This window comes from Rhea pennata, chromosome 25 (assembly GCF_028389875.1).
Source record: "Rhea pennata isolate bPtePen1 chromosome 25, bPtePen1.pri, whole genome shotgun sequence".
Classification (NCBI taxonomy): Eukaryota; Metazoa; Chordata; class Aves; order Rheiformes; family Rheidae; genus Rhea; species Rhea pennata.
Window position 1 is genome coordinate 6,085,625 of NC_084687.1, and position 21,249 is coordinate 6,106,873.

The following is a 21,249-nucleotide window of genomic DNA, read 5'->3' on the forward strand; positions in this document are numbered from 1 at the left end:
GCCGCCTGTTCGGCTTCAGCGGGAGGAGTGACCTACAGGAGCACATTCCTGCTTTGGGTCGGTTACGACTCTTCAATCACTAGTTCCAGTTTTAGGTGTGCTGCCAGCAGGAAAACTCCTCTACCGCAATAAACGTGAAAACAGAATAAATGATTTATAGTCTTTCTTCAGTGGTAACTCGAAAAATATAGGAAAGCAAATGACAAGCTGACGGTTTTATGATGTTGTTGCCCTAGTGCTGCTAAATATTAGAAGCAAATGCCTGTGGGTTATAACATTGTCCTCTTGCTCTGCATCCTGTGATGCTCATGGAGACACACAGGCGTGCAGGGACAAGAAGGAAGGGGACCTCTGAAACAGGTAGCTCTTGGGGCATCTGAATCTGCTCCGGCAAGGAAAGCTGCTCTGGCCAGGTGATAACCCTTCCCCTGCAGCGTTGTTTGCCTGCTGCAACTCTCACTTCATAAACTTAGAAGTAAAACAAAACAAAATAATATCATCATTATCAATTTGAATGCAAATTACCAAGGCCACCTTAAAATGGTGGTTAATTAAATATCTTCTAACTTCTAAAAACAAAAATAAAGAAACAAACAGTGAATAAAACTCAGTCAAAGACTGTAAACTATTACTATTAATTTTCAAAGGTGCAGAGTGTTAAAACTCAGCACCTCTGAAAGTCAATGATTAGCAACATTTAACCATAAGTTCTATTAGAACCAAATATTTAATTCATATTACTATTTTTTCTATAATCTGGACTAATACAGGATGAAGACTAGAGATATAATTAGTCTATTTTTGTGGCTTTATCCCCTGTTGTTCACTGCAGTACAGACCCTCCTCCTTCACAGTCCTTTCCATGCAAAGAAGACAAAACGGCCTTTCTCTTTTTCCAATTATTTTGCTCGGTGTAAGGCCATGGAATAATTTTGAATATTTCAGTGCCTAATTCCAGTTGCACAACCAGACACACTGGCAAGCTTATGCATAGAAAAATCTGACCACATAATTAGAGGTGGATAGACTTAGGAGAAGACTGCTCATTCAGTGAAGCACATATACACAGGTGTTTGAAAATAAACTTTGCTGAACTCAGAGCTGGGAGAGTTCCTGATCAGAATGACCTTGTTCAGTGAAGCTGCACTCAAGATAAATTTGGCTCATTATTTGCTCCCCAAAAGAGTGCAGCTTTGGGGCTTTTGATGTTATGAATAAAATAACACAATCATAAACAGCATAAAAATACTGAACAATAAATAACTCTTCAAAAAAATTTGTAAACATAAACACTGAGGTACTAGAGGTAATAAATATTAAACTCTTTTCACAAAATAATAACTGTTTTAAATACAATATTAAACATTAAGTTGTTATTGACCTGTAACTTTTGACCTAAATCATAAGATAACTTAGTCTCTCGTATGCTCTTAGAGCCTAATATTGTTTCTGAAAGATAGCAAGATGTTGCACGGAAGATGCAGACCCGTGGATGGTTTCACTTCCTTCTCTTCATCATCAAGTATTCTTCAATGTAGTTGATGAAAATGTCAAATTCTCCCATTGCCTTGTAGATTCCATTCTCATTCATCTATCAGGTGAAAGTTAATACATAATTTTAAAATCATTAATAATTCTACAATTAGACTAATAGATACTAATTCCACAATTCACCTAGAGTTAATAGTTAATTAATTCAACAAAGTAACAGTTTTAGTTCAAGTATGAATGTAAAAATCTGTGTCACATAGAGTGACTAGAAACAGCCTCATTCTACTGTAATCTCTCTGTTGCAATCAGTTCACAAGGAACACGTGAATATATGGCTTGTTGCTGCTGATCTTTCTGTGGACTAGGTGTCTGAGCTGATTCATTTGGAGATACTTGGTGTATGATACATTTCTGTTCTTCAAGACATACTTGTAATGACTAGTTCATAGACAGATTTCTGCAAGATTCTGTTTTGAAATCTTCACAAATAGATTATTTGTGAAAAATCAGTATAAAGTGAGTGCAAAACCACTTACAGCGAATAATCACGATTTTGGGAGAATTTTCTATATTATGTATCACACTGTAGCGTATTATATACCAAGTTTTAGAAATAATTTGTAACTGATCCTCTGCGTCTATGTGTAGAGATGTGACTTTTGGGTTCCAACTCCACCCTAATTGGAAGCCCGTGGTGAAATCCACGGACTTGACCAGGACTGTGGAGTCCTGCAAGAGGGAGCTCTAGCCGCGCAAGCGGAGACCTACCTTCTCAAACGTCTCCTTGATGTGCTTTAGAGTTTTGCTCCTCTTCTCGCACGTGAAGAATCTGTGCTGTGAAGGGAAGAGGCTCCAGTTCCAATCAAGCCGTTTTCCTCCCAGGTCGGCTGCACGCGCTCCCCCGGCCAGGGACAGCTCCGGCCCCGGCAGGCGGGCAGAGCCGCTCTTCCCAGGGCGCAGGCTGAGGCCACCGCTCTCCCTTCCTCCTCCCAACCCCTCGTCATGCCGTCTGCCTGCTGTCCTCCCACTTCCCGTTCCTCCTCGCCCGGCGAGGGTCACCCCACCGCCAGGCAGCCACCGCGCTCAGGGCAGCTCCGCAGGCTGCTGCGGGAGGAGGCACCGGGGCGCGGAGAGCAGCACCGCTCCAGCTTCAGGTAAGGGCTGAACCGCTGCCCTCCCTCTTCCGAGTTTTCCCAGATGGGCTCTTACAGGGTTGCAATTTCACAGGAAATAGTACTGCTAAGCACAGCCTCCAAACCTTCATGTTTAACTGATAAACCCCGGAGAAGAAGGGCCAGGAGGATCCATGTATTTACGGAGCTCTCTGCTCTGCACGGGGACCGTGCTCCTCAGCCCAAGGTGCCCGTCTGTCTCTCTGTCCGCCCAGACCCCCTGCTCTGCCCGCTGTCGGCGCTGACCCTACTCACACAGCGCTTCATAGTCGCCTTCAGGTGCATCAGCACGTTGCCCAGCTCGTTCACGCTCTGCTCGTGGTGCGCGCTGGCTCTCCCCGCGCTCGGCAGGACTTCTTCCATGTAGAAGCGCATGGCCTCCAGCACGGACTGGCAGCCAAAGGTCCCCTGGGAGAGAGGAGCCGACGCTGTCAGTGCCAGCCACGAAAGGGAGGAAAGCCAAGTGCACCCAAGGGCTTTTAAAATCACCAGCCAGGAGCTCAGCCCCGTGCAGATAGGTGTCCGCGGCTCCTATGGCATGTTATCACCAGCCTTTGGCGGCTGTAGCACAGAGGTAAGTGGGCATCAGCCCTGCCACAGAGGCACTTACTACAGTGCGACAGTACCCTCAGGTTGCAGTCTGGTTCCCTCCTCAACAGACAGAGGAGGATAGTGGACTTAGATGAGAATGGTATTCCAAGAAATGGTAAAATTCTTACCTTAAATTCATCCAGTAATTCGGAGCTGAGCAGCTGGATGCTAAGTTCATCATCTTTTGATTGCTGTGGAAGTGAGCAACAGAAAAGCTTTACTTAGGCTGTCAGCAGTGTCTTTGCCTCACTGAATGATTGTTTTGCTTGTCTGCATTTGTGGTCTTGGTGAAGGGAAGGAAAAATCTCATCTGTGTATATAACACACTAATACTAGGTACAGGAATCATCAATTCTTTGTCCCATAATGTTGCAGAGCAACTATTCTGATATCTAAAGACAGCAAGATAATGAAAACACAATCTGTAGTATGATTTGTTGCATTTATGGTAGACTTCTACCTCCACTTCAAGCACTGCACGCTTCTTTTCAGCCTCAGGCAGCGTTTACGTAACAGGGCTGCTTGCAAACCACATCACACTCCGCTTTCCAGGCAGGTGGCAGAATTCTGGCAGCCACCCGCAATGAGAGATCCACTCCGCCCTGTCCGTTTGCATGCTTACCCAGGCAGGACAGTTCAGCCTAATTGTCTCGGTTATCCCTCTAAGTGCCGACAGTGGAGGGAAAGGCATCTCCAAAGGGTATTTTTTCTTGTATGCTTGTCTTGCACTATTAACTCTGGAGGAGCAGGCAGCTACTGTAAGGTGAGCTGACACCACCTGAGGTCTCACCCTGTGGGACCAAGGCACTTAACAGAATGTTTTCTAAGAGGTTGTAAGTGTTCATTACTAACACTAACTCAGAACTTTACAGCAAGCTTTAAATCCCATCTTCCATGCTAATCTGGTAATAAATACAAACCACATCGTTACACTGGGATTTTATCTGGAGAATTATCACTTTATATGTTGTCAAAAGCTATTGGCAATAGCAAAAATAGCAATGCAGGTGCAACCAAGCATCTCTGCAGTGACAAATGCTATGCATATCTTGTGACTGCTTTCTCAGCAGCCCTGAGGCTCTCTTTAGCCGTAATGCAAAGCCTTGATCTTTTACAGGCACCAAACCAATGGCCAGTTATTGTAGAGTTTCTCTAGTCACAAAGTACTTCGTTCAGGCTTTGATAGTAAACTTAATATTTGTTCTTTCAAAGAAAAAGTCTGTAAAGATTTCCCTTCTCATCTAGCACAGCCTTCAGCAAGGCTGTACCTAATTGCCCTGATGATGATTGTATTTACTTCCTATTCGTTCAATGAATAAGTTGGTCTGCAACATTTAGCAGGAAGTCTGGACAGTAAGATGCACTAAAATTCATCACGAAAGCGCTGAAGTTCACTGCAATTAAAAGTAGGAAGAAAACCCTTGCATGCTGTCTCAGCAAGCAATGAAACCGAACTACTTCTCTTGCTCCCACCTGCAAGCCCACAACACACAACTAAATCATTTCTGTCCAGAGGAAGCTATCTCCCCCCCATCATCCAAATCACTGATCTTCAGAGAAGGGGGGAAAAGAAAAGGAGGAGAGATTAGCTGGCGTCTTACTTACAAAATAATCTTTAATTTCCTCAAACTTGATCCTCAGGTCTCTGAGATACACAGGCAGAAGTTCAGAGAAGTGAGCACAGCTTGGCTCAGCATGCGAGGAGCTGGTGTGCACGGCGCTGGCAGCCAGGAGCAGGAAAACAACTGCTGTGCAGGTTTTCATGTTGTAGCTGAGTTTCTTTCCTCTTGGTCCAGTTCTCAGTTCAGTTTTGTAGGAGGTAAAAAGCAGATCTGCAGCCTTCACCTTCATGGAGCCCCTCATTTATACTCTCAAAACATCTCTCAATTTCCTCTCCCCATTTCCTGAGGAGTAATATTGGGGTTTTAAGTCATTCATTAAACCCAAATGTCACTTGGGTTTCCCGTCAACTTGGGTTTCCTGTTCTCTTGACCCCCCTCCTCTCCTCACACCCCATCGAACCTTTTGTGCTTAGACTCTGCATTTTTTTTTCATTGCTTGCTTCTTGTAAATTTGAATGTGGCTAAAGAGGAAAGCTTCAGATATAATGAGAACAAGAAAAGGTGCTGTGTGAGTTTACTTCTGTGTTCTCATGATAATTTTTTATTTTTAGATGAATGCCCTATTGTTAGAGGGAAAAAAAAAGTTTCCATTTTTAAATCTCTATATTGTGCCTATACTTGGGATCTCCAACACCATGCATAATCCAGTTTTATTGCTTTTAATGAACTACCTTACCTCCTCCTTTGGCATTCTGATGATATCCTATAAATACACATAAAATAATATTCTTTTTTTTTCCAGTTAATGCCTAGGTCTGGTGAAGTCAATGTGAATTTTTACTGACTTAACAAGCTCAAGACTATGTTCCCAAACTTCAGGTAGTATGTTATTTCAATACTAATTTGATTAGTTCCATAAAGAATTTGTCAGGGAGAACGATCTTGAACTTGGTGAAAGACTCCAGTCCAGCTTGCTGTGAACTGCTGCTCAGGTTCCAAGTACTGCCGTTAATTAATAAGCAAATCTTCCTAGCTCTCCCCTTCTCCTCTGACTCTTAGAAATAAGTATGTCCCTCTTTTTAATTTCAGATGCCTTTAAGATATTTCATTTTCAGCTGCACAGTTTGTAGTTTCTTTGTTGAGTCTTGTACCAAGAATGAAACCCTTTGAACTGCACAGTGGTGGCTTTTTCAACGAGCCTCTCGGCCGATTTTCTTGGAGGCGTGCGTGGGCACCGTGGCAGCGGCCAAGCCACGGGCGCCCTTGGCCAGAGCGGGGGTCCGGCGATGGGCGCGCGGCCTCGATCCAGCCTTCTCCTCCTCCGGCGCAGGGCAGGGCTCAGCGTGCCGCAGACCAGCCGAGCCGACTCCTGCTGCCTATTAGGACATGCAAACTCAACTGGGCCGCCCTGATCCTGGTGCTCTGGCAGGGGGCAACCGCATTTTTTCTTCTATTTATGTATGCACCAGGTCATCCTCTCGCCAGGAGGACTTGCGTGCTGCTGGTTTCCTTTTCACCCAAGAACCTCAGTGTGACCAATGCAGGAAACGGGCTCTTCAGGTGGTTGATTTCTGGCCTGATGCAGAAACGTGAAGCCTCGGTTCCGAAGACTGTTGTCCAAGACTCTCTGTGTCCCTGGATTTGTGTCATGTTGAAGGCGAAAGGCCAGGAGGAACTGCACCAGGGTGTAAGTAGCGATGAAGAAGCGCACAGTAGTAACTATATCCGTCTGTTCCATGCCATTTTTTCCCTGTGTAGCTCACTTCTGGAAGTTAAATGACCTCCTTCCAAATTCTTGCTTTGTGTTATTTTTAATTTTACATTTAAAATCTGTGGGGAGAAACGTTTACATCAGTACCTTTAAGAGCTTTTAGAAAACAGGTGAAACACGGTGGAATCAGCAGGGGAACAACCGACCAAATTCTTAACAGGAAAAATGACCGTGGCCTCTCTGCGCCCGGGCGGATGAAGCGATGCGTGCAGCGAGCCGCCCGCCCGTGAGCGGGCTCCGAGCAGAGCGGGCGCGCTCGTGGCGCTCCCGCCTGCCGCGCGGCGGGTGCCTCCTCTCCTTGCACGTGGCCTAAGATGAGCATCTTACTGGCATCGTTCTCGGGTTTGTGCTTCTGGCTCACTTCGGTGCTGCTTCGTTTCCTGTAAATGGGCAACCTTACTCGAACCGCGCACGGGCAGCGTAGCGCTGGCTCCGTGGACTGGGTGTGTTGTGTAAAGGAGAGTTAGTGTTCCGGCTCCGATAAAAATGACCGGGTCAGCGCTGAAGCTAATTCTTCTGATGTCTCTCTCCTTTTCCTCTTCCTCTATCGTGCATGCCTGCTCTCTCTTGCCCTTTCTTTCTAGAGATATTTATACACATGCGTATACTTGCTTCCTTGTGATAAAGATTTTGATTACAAATTTGACCATCTGTTATCCAAGAAAGAGAAAGTGGAGATTAATTTAGCTTTTTCTGAAATGAGAGGATTTTCTTTGAAAGGTCATGAGTTATTTTAAAATAGTTTGCTCTTCCCAGACTTCCTCTGATTTATTGCTTTGGACACAAGTCACTTCATTTCTTGTTTCCTGTGTTGCACCGAACCTCTGTGAATTTGAATTTGCAAATCTCTTATGAAGGAACTTGTTGCAAAAGATGCTTGTAAAATGCAAAGTATTACTTAAAATGCAAATTTTACTTTACCATTGTTTTATACTAAGATTTTTATTTTTGTTTCAGGAGCAAAAAGATAGAAGTTTGGTGTCAGAATAGTGTAAGTGAGTGCAAAGGGATAAAACTTAAGTAACTTGGAGGCCTGGAAGTAGATTTCTTAATATTTAGATGTGTGATTTTGTATTTTGGTTTGTTGTCTTCTTTTTGTTGCCAATGCCGCTCTTGCTCTTTTTGTTTTTTTTTAGGACAGGAGAAGAAATTCTTCTAGCGAGTCATTATGGGGACACTAGAAGTTTTATCTGACTCACAGTGCGTCATATACTTAGTGATCCCTTTTTCTTCCCCTGCTCTAGTGCATCAGTGTAGTTTCTTTTCTTGACCACCAGCCAGAAATTATGAGGAAGGAGAAGAAAAAGCAGTACAAGATGGCCTAGTCAAAACTGAGTAGTTTTAAATGTAATTCATTTCCACTGATACAATCCCACCTTTCTCTGATTTCAGCCTTCACTCCCACACTAGGAGATTTTTGTCTATTTTGGATTAATCTGAATCACCTTCAGGTCAGTGAAGGTTCATTGCCAAGACTGTCCTCTGTTTAATAAGTGGATCTAAAACTCTGTAAAACAGTAAGTGCATGCGATTTTCTCACCAAGGCAATGCCTCCGAGCTGCTCTCCAGGTAGCCTTGTGCTGAACTCAGTGCTTCGTGACATGCCTGTACCCAGGCAATCTTCTAAGTCTGCCCGGTAAGCAGCTTGTACCACGAAACAAAAGCAAGGAATTGAACCCATTAGTTCGGTGTGTTAGAAGGACGTGTATGGCTTAGCTGCTGATAGCTTTTTGGGAACATAAGCTGGTAATAGGCCTTTGAGTACATGGGGATCTTGATTTTGCAGTACAGACCTCAGGTGGACTCTGAGCTTTGGCTTGGCTGGATCAAGCTTCTGGATTTATTCCTGCCTGAGCAGGAGTTAGGGCAGCTGCAGGCACTGCATGTGCTGAGGACTCCTTGCTTCCCGCCGAGGAAGCGATTCTTGTTTCCAAGCCTCTCATTTTGAGCAATCCATGGGTCTTAGTGGAGTCATGACAGTTTGACACCGAGATAATTAAGAGTGGTTCTCAGTCTTGTGCAATTCCCTCCTTGGCTGTTTTGGAACCTGTCTTGTTTTTTTGGTATACAAAAGCGTAAGCCAGATGTGTCCATTCCATAAAGGAAACTCTGGCCTGCGCACTGATGATACTATACTGTGTTTACCTGTATTTCCTTTGCCATGTCAGAGATCTTGACGGTGCAGTTTCACTCTGACTCACTCTTGCTTACTGCTGTGGAAATACATTCACTCTGCAGTACTGTGAAGTGGTTGCATGAATGAATAAAGCACCTTTTCCTAAAGAGTGCCCGGGACGTGGGTGTATTTCTAAACCTTTAGGAAACAGCTTTCATGTTTGCCAAGAAGATCATTTCAGGAAGGAAAAAATGTTACTCAAAAGCCATTCATACACTTTTACCCCACTTCCCACTGCCTTCTAAGAGCTGTTAAGCTCAAAAGATAAATTCAGCAAAACAGCAGTATTGCTTTCCTCCAGAAAAAGATAGGTGTTCAGGCAGATGCTTTTCTTCTGTAACGTAGCACACACTCCTGTAGACTCTGGAGAAGCGAACGTGGCAGTGGCGCAGCGTTTGAGAGACACTGCGGCTGGGTCCAGTCCTGCACAAAGCTGTCGCGACGCAGTTGAGTGCTGTCCCCTCGGTGCAGCAGGTCCTGCGCCGCTGCGAGACGGCCCCGCTGCCCAGGCAGGGGGTGGGCATGCACCCCGCTGCATCCCTGCTGCGGGGAACGTGCAGCAGAGAGGCAGGCACCGCAGTGCTCCTGGGTGACTCAATTACTCCGAAAATACAAGCGCCTGGAGGATGTAGGCAGCTGCCTGAGATTGCTTCGGCAGGTTGAGTAGGCACGGATGAGACTCGCCACTTTCAGGCAGTGACTGCTCAGGGCAAAGCCCCCCGCACCCCTCGGGCTCATCCCGAGCACCCCTCGGGTAGCTGTGGGCAATCTTCACCTCCTGCGGCAGGGTGTTTGGAGCTGGCGGGGAAGCCAGGGAGCCCCTGTGTTGGCTGCGGGGCCAGAGCAAGCGACACCAAGGGACAAACTGGGAGAGAAACCGGCGGAGCCACAGGGGAGGATCTGATGTCGAGAGATGCCAGCGCGAAGGGGATTTTTGTGAGAGCAAACCTGGAGAGCAGGGTGGGTAGAGGCCAACACACCTGCTGCATTTCCTTCAGGGAAACCGAGCCAGTTCGTGTCCTTCCACGGCTTGTGCAGAAGCAGGAGTTCAGGCGTCTTCGTGAAGGGGCTGCCTAGACAGGTAGCTTTCCTCGTATTGGCAAGCGTTTACGTGTGCAAGTTTTTCCACTTTTTTGCTTTCTCATTCTCTGCCATTGCCTCTGGACAAGGGGAATTTGTGTATTATGTTCACGATGTATTACAGACTTAGATTTAAGAATCCCCTAGATTTCCAGGCTATCATAATGGAGTCTTTCTTTCTTTCTTATTCCAAAATTTCCCATTTCTCATCTCTTCAGATTCGTGAGATCTGTCATCTATTCATGACGTTATGGGGAAACAGACTTTGCGTCCATTTATTCATCTGGTATGAATACCAGTTTGGCAGCAATTTCACTTGCTCTCTCAGCAGCATTGACTCTGATGACTAACAGTTCCTGATGGGTTAAACATAAAGTGGACTGCCCTTTTTTTTTTTTTTTCCTTTTTTCTTTCCCCCAAGCGTTTTTTGCTGGCAAGGCATGACGTAGAATTTTTCACTTCTGGAAACCTGCTTTCTAGCAGTCTTGCTCTATATTTGCAATGTGACTCATATCAACCTCAACAGGTAAATCCCAAATTATTCCTTGGAAATTTAACCATTAATAGTTTCTCATGTAACATCTAAGTGTCTAGAAATAGGTTAATAGTTATTAACAGAAGACATGATGACCCCTAGTGTGACCTCTCATATCACACAGAGAACCCTATCTAGAAATTTCTTATCAAGTCCAGATCTTCCATTTGAACTAAATCAAGCTGAAATCTTGTTCCATAAAGTCAGGTAGTGAAGACCTCATCAGATCTGTAGATTAGGTGTTTTAATGATTAATTTAACTGAGAAATACTTACACTTTTTTAATTGCATAGGTAAAGTTTCCAAAAATTGGTGCTTGCTATGTCTTCTTCAATTAGATCGAGGAACCATCTCTATCAAGTAGTAAAGAATAATAAGAAAATCAACTTTTAAGCTTTTCTTGAGTAAATTTAATAGAGCTTTTCAAGTCATAAGGTGTAGGGCTTTATATAGACCTTAATTTTTGTAGCATTTTTCACCATTTTTTCCCTGTTTCTTAGCACACCAGGCACCAGAAAAGTCTGCTGTAAACCCAAGGTAATATAGAATAATATCCTTATTCAATACTTTCCTTTCTGACTGATCACAACTACTTTCTTAGCTACAACATAACTCTGGACATCATGTTCAGCTAGCTCTTCTACAAGTTCCCGACGTGCCATTGGATTTCAGGGTGCCATCTCGCAGTTCAGAGGTGACCTGTGCTTTCTGTTCCCAGCCTGCATGCAATCATCCCTTTTATGCCCTGGCCTGGGCAGAGTCATGAATGATACCACTGCTGTTATGATATCCTGTTGTACACTGGGTCTTCTAACGAGCCCATGGACCGCTGTAACAGGACACCTTCCAGTGCTGCAAACTGGTGATGCTAGCATCTCCTACATGAGGTTACTTCCCCCTCTGCAGGGGAACAGCTATAAGCATAGGTGTTCTTAGCTTTCTTCTGTTTTTTTTCTTTCTTCTGAAATAAATTGTTAGCTGAGATTTTTGGATGCTAACAGCACTGCCCTATTTCTATCCTTAAAGAAACTGAAGGAGTCTCTGCCCTGGCGTTTCGAGAAGCAGGAAGTAAAGGGGTAACGTGCTCCAGCCCTGCCCTACCCTCAGCACGGAGGCTGAGCAAGGTGTTTTGAGAAGAAGGTAGTATGTTTGTAGGAAAGTTAAGAAAGTAAAAGTGTGCAAAAATGACTGAACATACGGTCCATCCTGACTTACGCAAACATGTCTTGTACTGACTTACGCCTTATGAATTTTGAACCTCCACATTCTCAAAGGGGTCATTTCACAACTGCTGTTTGAGGTTGTTTTTCTAGTTTTGATATCACTGGTGTGTGTGGATCTTCACGAGAGTATTGCCTTTATCATGATTTATCATCAACACTATGACCAATAATACAAAGACTGTTTATAGTTATGAATACTCATAAGAAAAGCTAGTTATGACAGTTTGAGAAAGCAGACGAAGAGCTGCTCAGAATTGTAAGATGATTGCCTAGGTGAATTATGGAGGCATTTTCACTCACTTGCCACAGAAGTATCACTTGAGACATCAGACTTGATGGCTCAGGGATTTAAGCAGGTAATGGCAAAAAATGTAGGTGCTTGGGTTCATTCTTTGTCCATTTCTCCTCTGATAGAATATATATCACTTGCAAGTGCCATGAATCAGGTCTGTACTTTCTTCACCAAATTAACAGCTCTGTTGTTAATTTGCTCCTGCATGGACTTGCCTGCTTTTGTGAAAGAAATACGAATAATAGCTGTGAAATAAATTCTGGGAAGATCACAAGGACAAGGGCAGTAGAATACTAACAAGAATACTGGGTTCTTCGTTCATGAACCATTTAATGTGAAAACAGAAAACATGATTACAGTACAGGAAAAGAAACTATTGTGGTATATATGCTACTGCAATGAATTGTGCTTTATTCTTTTGCTGCTAATTGAAGTTAGAAATGAGAAGCAACAAAAGGCCTTTTGTTAAGTAACAGCAGTAAAAGTTTTTAGAAGTCCCATATGAATAGTACAATAACAGGAGTTACAGATTATTGCTAGTTCCATGTATGAAAATCCCTTGTTAGACCTGTATTTACCCTACTAGGTTAACTTAATTCTTCTTTCAGCACCTTTCTCTGGAGACGGCATAACACTATCTTTTCATCTCCAAGGTATGCCAAGGTATACCGACTTAGCTGCTTCTGGAGCGAAGTGCAATGACAGGCTGCAAGTCCACAGAACAGCACTGCAAGCAATCACCAAGTGCTGAGCTCAGGGCAGCGTGTGGTAGGCACGTGCTGAGCATCCTGTCATGCCACATACTGAGCAAGGAGAGGTGAAAAATGAGCTAGTATTTCCATGATAAAATAAGTAAGAAATCATATGGCTACAAACTATGTCAAGAAATGTGCTCAGAAGGCAAATTAGGCTAAGTAGTGACCTGGACCTGGTGTCCTGTGGTTCACAGAGCATGGAAGAACTTCTTTGCCTTGGAGACCTCAGTCTTTTTCTGTCTCAACAGCCCACACTGAACAGGTTATCTTGGGGACCAGGCTTTCAGGTGCTTTATGGGCTGGTTTTCCAAAATGATTATGTCTTAACGAGGCACCTGCGAAGGGGCCATTTCCAGGTCCTGAGCTTTCCTGCTGTGCTTTCCAGGTCCTGACCCTGAGAAGTCCTGACTCCCGCTGCCTGTCAGCCTCTGCGACTCCAAGAGGTCTGGCACAGTGGCTCTTCTAAGCAAGTACAGTTTTTCCACCATGATCCGTGGGGATAGTTGCACAGCAGTTACTGGGACAAGGGCCCACACCCTGAGACTTATTAGGGGATGTACCAGTGACGCAGTATGAACCAGGGACGCACTAGCCCAGCGCCTCGGGCTCTGTGCAGGGGGATGCTAACGGTCAGCTTGCTGCGTTGCTGTTGTGCTCTGTCCCAGCGGGATCGTGGCGAGATCCTTTCGCGTGGCCCAGAGCTGCTCACGCTGGGTTTTGAGAAATTCTGGGCTTTCTTTTCTACTCCATGACACACACATAAGCATGTGCTGCCACAAGCGACGCAGCGTGTGGCACACATGACCGTGGGTCATAACCAATACCAGAGGGTAACCCAAGAGGTTGCCTATTAGCAATAATTTTGTAAGAGGGGATTTCCCCCTCTGCTATCTGCTTTTAAAATATCTATGCTTACATAGTGGTGGCCTACTGGGGACTCCCCACCTGCTGCTCCTCTGGAAGCAGTTTGGTAGAGATTGAAGCATGAGGTTGAGCTGAAGTGTTACTCAACCAGAAAAAAGTACTGATTGCTATGCAAGTTTTTATTTAAATCTGACATTTCAGAGGCACATCTGAAAAGCCAAGGTAAAGGGAACGCTTTTTGTGGTGCACATTCCAAGAATAATCACCCTTGAAAGTGCTGCTGATAACTCTGCTCTTGCAAAGAAAAATCAAATAAAATTATTGGCAGAGTATTTTTTACTTCTCTGTTTATTTAAAGTTGAAGATTTGTAGTTAGCATCCCCTTTTCAGTTCACGTGTTCCAAACTGCAAAAGATGCCTCAGTTAAAAATTCATGCCTCAGCACAAAAAGCGTACTTTCGATTTGTAGGATGGTGAAAAAAATCTGCGTTTGACCTCACATAGTCAAGCAGAGATTTTTGAAAATAAATGGTCCTCCAGATATGTTTTTGAGAGATGCTATAGGGCTTTAAATATTTCATGTACAAGTTTCTACCTCTATGTGTTCAGATCCCCTTTGTATTTATTTTTTTTTGTTTGTTTGTTTTCCCGGAGAGTGCTGTCGATGAAGTGTGGACATTACTACTGAGAGATATTTCAGTTAGACAGATGCACACAAAACTCCAATTTATCCACTGAAATGTACAAAACCAAGAAGAAAAAGTGAACTTGAGTTATGAAAGCAGTGAGTTCAGCAATTGAAAAGCTATTGCTGAAATCACATTGCTCCCAGGGGTACCACCGCTCTTTTTTTAAATTATTTTTTTCTTTTTTGTATCAGCCCAGGTGTCTGGTCTGCTTCCTCGCCTGCTCGCTGCGCTCGGGGCAGTCTGGACGGCTCAGAGAACGGCGGGTTCAGGCAGAGCGGTGTGCCGGGCCGGGCTGCGGCTCGGATCTGGACGGGTGACGGACACGGGGTGCGGTGGGGGAGCCGGGAGAGCTGCTGCCCCCTCAGCGCCGTTCTTGCGGCGTTTCGTAAACGCTCTGCCCAGGGTTTATGTTTGCACTGAAGTCCACGGAGGATTTTCTTCAGTAACTGGCTCAGGCACTGAAGTCTCCGTTTCGTTGCTGTTTTCCGTGTTGGAGAATTGACCTTGGTGGTAGAATGGTTACCCGAGAACTTTGCCTCGAAGCCAGCCGGTGGAGGAGCTGAGCTGCGGTTGCGTAGGGCAGGGGTGGCTCTCGCCGGCGCGGGCTGCCGTCGGCTCGGGTCTGCGTGCCCGAGACGGGAGCGGTGGGACGCGCGGGGCTGAGCCTTGCCAGCGAAGCCTGTGTCTCCAGACCGGAGCTGCTAGGGGCTGAAACCGCGCTCGCGGAAAATCCAGTTCTGCGGGCGGTCCCCGAGCAGTTTCTGCTGCCGGTACGAGTAATTCTGTCCACACTCCTCTCTGGAAAGGATCTCAAATCGAATAGAAGGCATTGCCTTTCGGAGGAACGACCGAAGCAGGCATCTGGAGAGCAGGTAAGGAGAGAGAACGGTCTCACGCTGTAGGTAAGATTCTCACCCCTGCTTCCGAAGGATTCAGTGCTGGCTCCTCTACTTGCCTGGTTTTGGCTTGTTTCTGCAGGATCTGCGTTATCAAGTAAGGCAGGAAGTAGGAAAGGCAAGTTGCTGTGAGTTGTTAGCAAAAGCACTTTTTGCTTTCTTTTCCCTCCTCTTATCTCTCTGCTCTCAAGTTTGAGGCAGAAACTGGACTGAGCTCTAAATACTTCCCACTTTTAGGACTGCTTTGGTTTTGGTTCTCATGAATAGCACGAATGAAACTTGCTTTGACCCCTTAAAACTGTGAAATTCAGCCTGATTCAAGTCCTGAGTTAACATGTGCTCAAGACAATATTGACCCAGCCAAAACTGAAACCTGTATTTAAGAGCTGCGTTACATACAGAATTTACTGAAATGCAAGTTTCAGTTTTGGTGAAAGCTAAATCTATGAGAGCTCTGACTGGCTATTGGAGTGATTCATTCGCTCCCCAGATAATTCAAAAATTGATCTGGCAGCAGTGAGCAGTCAGTTTCTCCTCTATTAGGCATCATTTATGGCCTGCACCATCAGCATATTTTACCCTCTCAGGCAAACCCGAACTGCTCCGTGGGACAGATTAGCGTTGCCAGTTGTTACTGGTAGGGTCCTGCCTTGCGGACCTGCGTCGATGGATGACTAACAGGGTGTTGAATGTGGGTGCTTGGCCTCCAGACTTGGTCAAGGCCCAGGCATTTTAACAAGTAGCAAGACTTTCTCTTGCTTTTGTGTATAAGTGATGTGAATCATAAACTCTCAGAAGCTCAGTTAGGCTCAATTTTCTAAAAATGGCCTGGATGGCTTTTATTCGTAAATCATTTTTTTTGTTTTGTACTTCCAAAAATAAGAACAGGAGGGATACACTAGCCAAGTGATAAGTACTTTCATTTCAGCAGACCGTGGTCGAGCATCTTCCAGGTAGGTTTCTGGAGCACAGAGCCAGCCCCGGCTGCTTCAGCTGGCTGCGTTAGACCTGGCAGTAGCAATGGTAACAGCTGGTGTTTCTCATCTCCTCTGTATATCAGCCAGTCATTTCTGTTCAGCCAAATACAAGTATTAAATCAGAACGTTATGGTCTGACGCTGGCTTTGCAGTTGTTAACACAACATGGCCCTGTATGAGCTAATCATTGGGCCAGAGGTGTTTAATATAAATGCTTATTGGAAAAAAACAAACAAAAAGACAAGCAGAGTCTCCTTTTTTGTACTGAAGTTTAGGTAAGTGCTAAAAAAGCAGCTGCCCAGCTGATCCATGGATTTTTGTTATGAGGAAACCAAGCTTGTCAAAAGCATTTATGCACCTCAAGTGCAAAGTCATTCTCATCCTCTGTGGTTTGGGTCCCCAGGTCAACACCACGTACTCATATACGTAATGTGAGAAAGAATCCATGTCTACGTGCTCTGCAAGGCTGGTCTCGGGAGCAGGGGGGGAAGTTTAGCCCCCTCATTGGGATGTGCTCAGCCACCCACCCAGTCCTGACCGCTGGGTCCACGTTAGCCTCCATGCTCTGCTGCAATATGGAGTTCTTGGACAGACGTCTGTGAGTCCTGCCCGTTGCTGCAGGGCCCTCTGGAGCAAATCTCCTTGGTATGTGTCCACAGATGGTTGCTCTATACAAAAAACACCACTGAATGTAGCTGATTTCTTTAAAGCTATACCTTTGCAAGTTATTTTCTGTTTGAAGCTTTTAAGGGGGTGATGGTGATTTTGTATTTCTTAAAGAAATCAGCTACTTTGCATACCAACAGCATTACTAGCTGTACTCAGCGTATTCTAAATCTTTGGTTTGCTCTGGCTTATCTAGAAGTACAGATAGTGAGTGCTGATAATTCTGTACATGTTCTACTGTTCTGCTCTGTGTGTGTGCGTGCCTTTTTTTAAAAATCACTATTTGTTCCAGGTAGATCCTGATAACTGATGCCATTTTCTGTCACTATCCATTCGAATTTTCAAAGTAAAGAACTTCAGCTTTGTTCTCCTGAACAGCAACGAGCCTTTTCTGACCAGGGGCCCACTGGCAGTGAACACTACCCCAGCCCCATCTGCAGAAGTTCTTCAGTGAGTAATGGCAATATCCATGGGCTTCAGCTGAAGATCCGGAATAGAAAATCGCTGTCCTTGATAGAAGTTATTTTCTTCGATTCTTAGCTCTTTTTATTTTGCCTCCTCTTCTGTCTCGTGTCTCTTTTGGATTGCCCACTTTCCAAGGTACAACCTTGGTTTGTAGACAGTGGAGCCTAGTCTCCACCGGAGCACCAGGACTACAGGAACAGGTAAAGCACGGCAAAAGATGGTAATAAAAACAGCTCTAATGGCGAGAGAGTAAAATTAGAACCAGGCATAGTAAACAAAATTAAATTATGCAGGGAAGATGTGTATGGGAACTTTTAGTGGGTTTTAAAAGTGGAAGTTATTTGATAAAATAAATTTTCCTTTTCAGTGATTACAGCTCTGTTCCTCAGAAAGACCTTTCAAGAAAGTTTCATTTCTTTGCTAAATATTCGTCTCATCAGCACTCAGACTTGCAGGCTACCTAGAACTTTTCTTGAAATCTTGACTATGTTTCATCATTTTCTTTTTCTGTATGTTGGTGTAGCCATTTGTTTGAAGAAGCTCAATTACTAATATGTCAGATGCCCACATCAAAAGGATTCTGAAACCTCTTGAAAACTGAAAAAGCCTCATTGATTAAGCTAGCACTTAACCCTTTTGGCAGATTTGACTCTTCAAAATGTAAGTATGTGTGGAGGCTAGTGCAAATCTCAGCCCGGGTTTTGTATCATTCTTAAGCAGGAAACTTTTGCTCATCTTCAGTGTCAAAGAAGTTATTTTAAGGCACCTTTCCCTCAATTTTTGCTGAAATAGCCTATTTTCTTAGCACGATAAGAAAAAAGATTTGGGGGGGTGGTGAGGGAGGAAAGCCAGACCGTCAAAATCCGCTATCCGACTGTGAAATCTGTTAAAAAGATTGCAGAAGCGTGACATTCCCCCAAGAAGGGTGACTGCTAAACCTATTGGAAAATTCCCAGAGTGTTGCAGTCTTAGGGTGAAAATTTCACAAGATCATTTTGTTTCTCTCCCCAGCTCTTGAAGTCAGCAGAAGTTCATTGAACTTCCTTGGTCTGGAGAATCACACAGAATTTATGCACATGCTTAATTTTGAGCACTCCAGCAGCTCACTTGGATTCATTGCTTTTTGAACATGCAGCTCCTACCCTAGAGCTTTGCAGACAGAGGTACCTACAAATGTAGGGGTGGCTGTTGAAATCCCCGTAAAGGACGGTTCATGAAAAGCGAGCAGGAGTTGCTCTTTAGCTGTATATCATAGTAAGCTCTAAACTGTAAAGACCTGAAATATTCATTTCCCTTTGGGGAAGATGCCATTTATGATAACCAAAATATTAGCTCACATTTTATCAAAACAGGGGAAGCAAGTGTTTAACTTTCAACACCCCCCGCACCACCCCTGGTGACTAAATTAATGCTTTTCTACAGAACAGATATGGCAATGTACAAGATTCTGCACCACGCTTCTCTCCTTCCACAAAGGGGAAATCTTAAGAGAAAAAAGAAAAAAAATCTTTTGCATTTTTCAACCTCTTGAGGTAAAATCCTGGCCTGGCAGGGGCACTGCCATTGGTGAGTCATGCACATGACAGGAGCATTTACGCTGTCAGGATGGTTGCTGAGTTGACACAGGCAGGATTTTCTGTGTCGTACAGTGTCGCACAGCCCAGCTAGGAGCTGGGCTCTGGCTCTCTGGAGGATTTCCAGTGCACCAAAGCGATGTCCGTGGCCTGGAGGCCTCTTGCCTTCATGCTGTCCCCTCCCTTGCTGTCCCCGAGACTTTTGGGGCAGTTTCTGTCGTTGGGCTGGATGGTTGCTCTGCCAAGAACGGCCGTGGCTGGCGCTGGAGGCGTTTCCCTGGCACACATCTGCTTGCGCTGGGGCAGGGAGCTGGCTCTTCCGCTTCCCGTGTGAGAGCTCGGTCTGCAAGGGTCATCCTCGCAGGTGGACAAATGCACACGGGGAGCTTGGAGACCTGGTTTGGGATCCTAATCAGCTCTGGTTGTGGGGTGTTGGCTATTTGGCCTTGGTGAGGTACAGCCTGCCCCACACATGTGCGGAAATGTAACTTTAGAGAAATTAATACTGAAAAAAGAAGCATGCCTAGCAAGTTAAAGGCACCTGTAGGATTAAGCAGTGCAATCCCACAGGGATTTTTAGGGTCCCATCTTTGGACTGAGGAGGAATTTAGGTTTGACTGTTTTCAGGTCTGCCCTTAAACCTCTTTCCCAAACTTTTCCAGCCTGTCAGCAAGGGAGCCGCGCAGGAAGGAGGTCTCGGAAAGCCACTCGCCCCTGCTCTGCTGGCCTGCGTCGGGACCGACCCCCTTCTGCAGCCATCCAGCAGCTGCCCGACCCTGCTGGGAGCACGCAGAGGGGCAAGGCAGCACAGGGACCAGGAGCTCTGGGGAAGAAATCCTGAAAATGGATTTGCCTGATATTTCACCCTATTAGCTTTTGAAATCTTTCATCCTTGGCTGAATAAATGTTGCATGTCATGAAGTTTATCCATGCCTAGCCTCCAATCCTCTAAAAAGCAGAACTCTGTTTGATTTTCAGAATTATTAGAGTGGTTATGGTTAGAAACGTGACCGAAAAGAGGACACAGAATATACCGCACCTATCAGCCGATAACTACTTGCTGAGTTTTTTCTGAGTCATTTGATGAGTTTACTGAGAAAAACAATTTTCTACTTTTGTCAGCAGCATTGCAGAGCTGTAGCTGAGTGAGCTGTATCTTACCTTGAGCATCAAGACTGGCATGTCTATTCTGATTACGCTAATTAGGGGAGAAACGAAGCTTGCCAGATTTTTGATGGCTAGGACAGGTCACAGGCTGCAAGTCACAGCCGGGGAGCATGTTTCCGTCTTTAACAGCAAACTGGCTCTGCGGATGCTAGTGGAAAGAATGACTACACGGTGGATGGGTCTGACTTAGATGCTGGTGTAAATCTGTTGGTTTCTAGAGGGCTATTCTGGACTAGCACTTGTTTAAACAAGATTAGAAAGAGACTCTGGATTTGGTAGTCAGGTGACTGAATGACAAATCTCCAATTTTTAAGGCTCTGAGAACTATTTAGAAGCACAGTAGCAGCACTGATGCAGTTAGTATTTCACGTTAGTATGCAGCTATGATAAATGCAAGACAGTTTGACAATTTACCTGGCAGCTAAATGAAATAAGCAAATGCTAAACAACTGTGCAACTATTCTGGTGCATAAAAACCTGGTGGAAACATTTTACTCTAGAAACAGAATTGTGTTTCTTTGGCCAGGAATGCCGTTTTACTGTTAATGCATGCATGTGGTCAGTTATTAGCAGCATGGTTCTTATTAAGATCAGGACAACATGAAAATGTTTAGGATAAAACAACAGCTTTTGTAAATTTAAAGTGAAAGCGTTTGGAGTTGGATCAATACTGGATCATACCGCATAGGTCTGCAGTAATTCAGCATAGCTGGCAGGCGCAAGACCTGGTTGTCCTGAAGAACCATGTTGGTGTAAATGCTGGAGGACCTGGATTTGCTACTGAGTTTCCCAGACGTAAATGCCCTTTAGCGTGTAGGCGTCTAGTGCTCCGTCGCTCTCCAGGAGCGCACCGCTTTGTTAGTCATTTCGACGATCATTCATCTGCATCAGTCTAGTGTTTCCTACTGCTATGGAGGTGTTTCTGTAGCCATAGCAGGGATGCTGCTTTTGGCGCCTTCGTGCTGATGCAAACGAGGCAGCTTGTTCGGCGTGGCGGTGCTGATGAGACATCCGTCCCGGCAGGAGTCACCGCGAGGCGGCCTGGCTGGTAAGAGGCAGGGGCGCGGAGGGAGGCTTCTTGGAAGGTTGCTTTCCCAGAGCAATCTTTTGATTTGGGGAAGAGTTTGCAAAAGCAGTGCTCGTGGACTGATGTCAGTGGAAAAGAGATGCTGGAAAAGCATGGGACTGACTCAGAGTTAGAGTTAGTTAATCAAGTCCCCATTGCGGTAACGACATCCGTGCTAGGTAGGTACAGGCAGGCACGAGCCTGCTGCAGAAATCTCGGGCGCTTGTTTGCATGCAA

At 45.0% G+C, this 21,249-nt stretch overlaps 1 protein-coding gene across 1 annotated transcript; it reads right to left on the reverse strand.

The window, feature by feature from the left end:
• Positions 1–1,498: 1,498 nt before the first annotated feature.
• Positions 1,499–5,018, reverse strand: IL10 (interleukin 10). The gene is made up of 5 exons (XM_062595101.1): positions 4,860–5,018; positions 3,383–3,445; positions 2,919–3,071; positions 2,260–2,325; positions 1,499–1,591 (listed from the first exon to the last, which is right to left on the reverse strand). Exons 1-5 carry the CDS (start codon positions 5,016–5,018, stop codon positions 1,499–1,501), a joined length of 534 nt encoding a protein of 177 aa, XP_062451085.1.
• Between the last annotated feature and the right edge of the window lie 16,231 nt (positions 5,019–21,249).

Coding starts and splice junctions, on each gene's coding strand:
- IL10 (XM_062595101.1), bottom strand. CDS start 5,018: ATGAAAACCTGCACAGCAGTTGTTTTCCTGCTCCTGGCTGCCAGCGCC. Junction 3,072..3,382: donor AATTACTGGATGAATTTAAG/GTAAGAATTTTA, acceptor CCTCTCTCCCAG/GGGACCTTTGGCTGCCAGTC. Junction 1,592..2,259: donor TCAAGGAGACGTTTGAGAAG/GTAGGTCTCCGC, acceptor TTCACCTGATAG/ATGAATGAGAATGGAATCTA.